Source organism: Girardinichthys multiradiatus, chromosome X, assembly GCF_021462225.1.
Source record: "Girardinichthys multiradiatus isolate DD_20200921_A chromosome X, DD_fGirMul_XY1, whole genome shotgun sequence".
In the NCBI taxonomy this organism is placed as follows: Eukaryota; Metazoa; Chordata; class Actinopteri; order Cyprinodontiformes; family Goodeidae; genus Girardinichthys; species Girardinichthys multiradiatus.
The window spans coordinates 39,050,072-39,055,487 of NC_061817.1; the positions used below are offsets into that span (position 1 = coordinate 39,050,072).

The 5,416-nt window shown below is 42.9% G+C and overlaps 1 protein-coding gene across 1 annotated transcript; it reads left to right on the forward strand.

Annotated features, from left to right (window-relative positions):
• Window positions 1-406: 406 nt before the first annotated feature.
• LOC124862175 (keratin, type I cytoskeletal 13-like) lies at window positions 407-3,547 on the forward strand. Its single transcript, XM_047355990.1, has 7 exons — window positions 407-897; window positions 1,198-1,280; window positions 1,424-1,580; window positions 1,656-1,817; window positions 2,668-2,793; window positions 2,877-3,097; window positions 3,397-3,547. Exons 1-7 carry the CDS (start codon window positions 454-456, stop codon window positions 3,497-3,499), a joined length of 1,296 nt encoding a protein of 431 aa, XP_047211946.1. The 5' UTR covers window positions 407-453; the 3' UTR covers window positions 3,500-3,547.
• The last annotated feature ends 1,869 nt before the right edge of the window (window positions 3,548-5,416 follow it).

The window sequence follows — 5,416 nt, forward strand, 5'->3', positions numbered from 1 at the left end:
GATTTTGGTCCCTTTGACACTTTTTCCTCTCCGAGGGTCTCAGAGTCTCATTTTCATCAGAGCAACTGAATCTGACTTTCATTGTTTGGTTCCACAAAAAGAGAGCCGGGGGGTGATGTGTGCAGACATGTAGGGCCCAAAGAAACAACACAGGCGGGTCGTGACATGCCGGCAGGACTCCAGGTGGATCAGAATGGAGGAGGGGTCTGGGTCTGAAGTCAGATAGAAACTGGTTCTGGGGTTCTGGAAGACGTCCCTGACACCCTGCAGGTAATATCATTGTGCAACTGAATCAAATACCTGACATTCCTGTTGTGACGCAGTTTGTCACCATCCTGTCCTGAGGCCGGCTGAGGGGAGGAGGGGATGGGCAGAGCAGTATAAAAGCAGCTCAGCCCATCCTATCCTGCATTGTCTCCTCTTCTCCATCCAGCGCAGCAGAACTCCTCCATCATGGCTACCATGTACTCCACCCTCTCTACCTCATACTCCGGCAGGAGCCATCTGGGCTACATGAAGCCACCCAGCGTGTACGGTGGTGCTGGAGGCTCTGGGGTCCGGATCTCCAGCAGCACTGCTTCCAGAAGCTTTGCTTCAGGTGGTGGAGCAGGCTTTGGCTCTGGTGGCGGTGCTGGCTTCGCCTCTGGTGGCGGTGCTGGCTTCGCCTCTGGTGGAGGCTTCAACCTGTCCGACGGTCTAGACATCTCTGAGAACAAGAAGGCTGCCATGCAGAACCTGAACGACCGTCTGGCCTCCTACCTGGAGAAGGTACGCAACCTGGAGACTGCCAACGCTGAGCTGGAGAGAAAGATCAGGGAATTCCTGGAGAAGAAGGCCAAACCTGAGAGCCAGGACTACTCTAGATTCCTGGCAATCATCAGCGACCTGCAGGATCAGGTGAGTCCAGGTTCTGTTTTTTAGGTCAATACAGAGAAACCAAAGATACTCTAATTGTTCAAACACAAAGCCTGGAACAAATCCTCCTTGTTTGGCCATGCCCTGCAGCAAGATCTGCTTCCTGCTGCAGGAAACAGGAGCGACCACACCCAGAACACACCACAACACAGCGAGGCAACCTGAGACCACAGTTATAACAAACCTCATTTGACTGCAATTTTCATGTTTTTCCCAATCAGACTTGGAGAGACAGGAATACTGTTTTAAACATGTTTCCTCAGTCTATCCTTCTCTTTTCAGATCATCAGCGCCACCTGCACAAACGGATCTCTGCACCTGGCCATCGAAAACGCCAAGCTAGCTGCCGATGACTTCAGGGTCAAGTGAGTCCATAAAACACTAACCTGGTGGAAACCTAGTTATTAACAGTTAGCTCTTGATCTGTGCAGAACTCTTTTCTCGCTGTGTGAGGAGCAAACCTGCTTCCAGTCTGTCAGTCAATCTGCTTGTTTAATTGATGCTGCAGGTACGAGAATGAGCTGGCCATGCGAATGAGTGTGGAGGGCGACATTGCCAGCCTGAAGAAGCTCCTAGATGAACTGACCTTGTCCAGATCCGACGTGGAGATGCAGATTGAGTCCCTGAGGGAAGAGCTTATCTATTTTAAGAAGAACCACGAGGAGGTGAGTATGAAGATGTGAACTAACACACTTCAGTTCAGAACCAGAGCCTCAGTCTAAAACACATTATTCCTGCAGGACCTGCTGGCTAGGAGAACCCAAGTAGGCGGTCAGGTCAATGTGGAGGTGGAAGCCGCGCCCCAGCAGGATCTGACTGCCATCATGGCCGAAATCAGAGAACACTACGAGAGTATTGCCAACAAGAACCGCAAAGACCTAGAGACCTGGTTCCAGGCCAAGGTGAGCTTTCAGAAAACCACCAGAAAAAAGATTTGATTTCAGGTGAAACATCTAAACCCAAACAGGCTGGTACATCTAATGGTTCTGGTACACCCACCTATACCGAGAAACACTTTCTAAATCTTAGCCTATGAAGTCTTATGGAGGTTCAGAAGTGTCACAATCCAATAAAGAAATGTATAAATCGTATTATTCATAACAATCTGAATTTTGATTAAATTATATTTTCAGTTATAAAAATGTGTGAATAATGAAATACACAATTAATTTGATGTGAAATAATTTAATAATTTCAGTGTTTCATTGTTTCCTGGTTCCTGGGCTTCAAGGAGCCAAGAACTAATTTTCTCACAATAATCATCATGTAAACCCTCTGATTGGCTGATGTTCACAGCCCTTCCACCTCACACCAATTTCGAGTGTTAGCCACGCCCACAGGCTGGGGCGAGGCTCACAGTGGAATAATTTTAACTGCTTTTATAATTTATTAACAACATATTTAAATATTAAATTCTAAATATGTGTGTGTATCCTTTATATAACAGTTTTAAAAATATAACAATGCACTTGATTAATTTATTAGGTTGTGACACATTTGACCCTCCATACTTTTGGCTCGTTTATGTCAAGAGGAACTGCATTTAGCATTTGAAGTTTAAGGCCATGATTTATTCCTTTGAGCTCAAAATTAACATAAAAAGAATAAATACCTGAAAAAACATTTAAATAGTTATGAGAATTTCCCAGAGGAGTAAGTGCATGTAAAGCGATGAATAGCAGAGTTTCATCTGCATAAGTCCTGATTTTTGGAGCAGGCCCAAGTTTCTGATAGTCTGTTTTCTGTTTTCAGTCTGAGGAGCTAAGCAAAGAAGTCTCAGTGAGCACAGAGACGCTCAAATCATCTCGCTCTGAAGTCACAGAAGTCAAACGCACGCTACAGAGTCTGGAGATTGAGCTCCAGTCACAGCTCAGCATGGTGGGTCTCCAAAAGCTCCAGAACACTTCTCCTGCTGTAGTGCAAGAATTAAATCCATTTACACGTTCCTCTCACTCCTGCAGAAAGCATCTCTGGAGGTAACGCTGGCAGAAACACAGAACAGGTATGCCAACATGTTGGCAGGCTATCAGAGCCAGGTGTCTATTCTGGAGGAGCAGCTGATCCAGCTGAGGACCGACCTGGAGAGGCAAAGACAGGAGTACCAGGTGCTGCTGGACATGAAGACCAGGCTGGAGATGGAGATCGCAGAATACAGGCGGCTGCTGGATGGAGAGGCATCAGGGTGAGCAAACCAGTTCAAACTAGGACACTTCCAACACCAGATACAGGTGTAACAAACTATTTAGTTCGGGCTCTAAATAAGAAAATGTTCCTTAAACTGAAGCCCCAGGTCTAAACTGTTTAACTTTAAATGAATCTAAACATCTTGTTTGAGGAATAAAATTCAATAGAACAAAGTTTTTATTTAAAATGGAGCATAAAATAAAATCAAGTCATCTGCCTATTAAATCCAAAAAGGTCCTAACATTAATCATTTCATTCCAGCCCAGATGAATCTAACTTGTGTCTTGTCTTCCTCAGCTTGTTTTCCTCCTCCTCCTCCTCCTCTACAATAACCACAACTCGGAAGGTGGTGATCTCAGAGAACGGAAAGGTCACAACTGAATCTAAGGAGTTGTCATAAGAAGTTAGACACCAGCAGTTCTCACCAATAAAACACTACTGATGAATACCTCTGTGTTTTCTGTGGTTCTGTTTGTTCAACTGAAGTCCAGAACCTGATGGTTGGTTGAAATTATTACAGAGATCAAGGTTACAACTTTAGCTCAGACCGAGAATAGAACGGGTTTAATCTGCTAGTTAGTTCCTCTGAAGATAAATTCAACCTCAGATAAACATAAAACATTAAATACACATCTCCGAAGGCCTCTTCAAACTTTGACTTTGACTAGACCATAGTGCCCCTTGATGATTTTCTTTTTCAGCCATTATGTTGTAGATCTGCTGCTGTGTTTGAGATCATTGTTCTGTTGAGGACCCAGTTTGGACCAAGCTTCACCTGCTGGACAAGTGGAGTTCATAATCCCTGTGACTGTAAAATAAGCCCAGATCATCAGCCCTCCACCACCATGCTTGGCAGTTGCTGTGGTGTTTGTGGTGATCTGCTGTTTGGTTTTCACCTTTCATACAGAACAAGTGAGCCAAATATGAGAGAAAAATATACGATAAGTTCATGCACAGAACAGTCTGGTTGGTTCTTAAGACTGATGAACCAGGGTCGTTTTAATGATGCTGAGACACAAAAGAAAGACCGAAAAATACTAAGAATCACAGAATCTAAATTGCTGGTCAGGGTGTCAAAATTTGATCATACAGCAGAAGAAGAGAAATAAATAAACAAATACATTTCATTCAAATATGTGTATAAAAGATTCATCAATCACTAAAACAATAAACTATAGTAAATTATTTTTAATCAAGACGAAGTAAAACAAAATTCCAGATATAGACTTGAGGTATACGGTTCATTTAGGGATACAAGTAACCATTAGTAAAAGGCCCGAAACCAAACTTCTTGGAGTAATTCTCTCTCCGTTCTTCGTTTCTGGGAAGACCATGAAGCAGAACGTTGCAGTCATCTGTTTTCCAGGTTAAATAAAGCTTGAGTGAAAGTCTGCATTGACCAGAGAGAGAAACGATGGAACTCTGGTAATTTTCTTCAGGTGATCCAACGGGTTCCTTCCTAGAGATTCTCTGTAGGTTCTTCGCTCTCTAAGGTTCATCTGAATTATTTAAAGTTCAGTTTCCAGTCCTGATTGAGCTGATAACCTTCTCTACCTTCTATGACACAGAGAGCACCATCAGGATGGAAAACTGTTTGCATCTCAACAAGTACATGATCCCACAAGTCTTGTTCAACCTTCAGATGCAGATTTTTTTTTTTAAAGATATTTTTTCGGCACTAGTGGCCTTTTTTTTGTACTTTTGACAATAGGTAGTGTGGAAATATAAATGCCTTATCCTTAGTAGCTAAAGCTAAGATATATTTGGGATTTGCTGCTTATAGATTGATTATTATTAGGAGTTTTTAGTTATGCTTTTGAGAGTTAGAAAAATCCTTAAACAGTAGCTTCTAGTGTGATCACACAATGAGTGTTTATTATTCAAGGTTAAAGCTTGCAGGTGTTTTCTGTCTGTATCGTGAGAAGCTGGCAGTATATTAGGGAGGCATGGTACTCCTCTCACTGAAGATTCCTGAAGATGTGTGGGAAACATTTCTTTAATTAAATGATGAAATGTATCTCTGTTTCTTTAATACTGTTGCTGGGGAGACATCCAGAGACAGAAATGATTGTATGTGTACTGCATAGCAGCGTGGGGTATAAAATGTAATGTAACGCAGCCCCCAGTGAGACGACACACAGACGTTTCCAGGTACCAGTGTAAGTGTGATGTCTCCCTCTCTGAATTCAGACTGGTTTTAATAAACTTGTGGAAACTGATCTCTGACTGAGGATTGTCCTTTGGGGTGCCAAATAAAAAGAGTTGATGAGAGGTGAGGAGTAATGTAAGAGTTAACTGACGGCCAGTATAGTTTTCT

Coding starts and splice junctions, on each gene's coding strand:
- LOC124862175 (XM_047355990.1), top strand. CDS start 454: ATGGCTACCATGTACTCCACCCTCTCTACCTCATACTCCGGCAGGAGC. Junction 1,281..1,423: donor GCCGATGACTTCAGGGTCAA/GTGAGTCCATAA, acceptor TTGATGCTGCAG/GTACGAGAATGAGCTGGCCA. Junction 3,098..3,396: donor CTGGATGGAGAGGCATCAGG/GTGAGCAAACCA, acceptor TGTCTTCCTCAG/CTTGTTTTCCTCCTCCTCCT.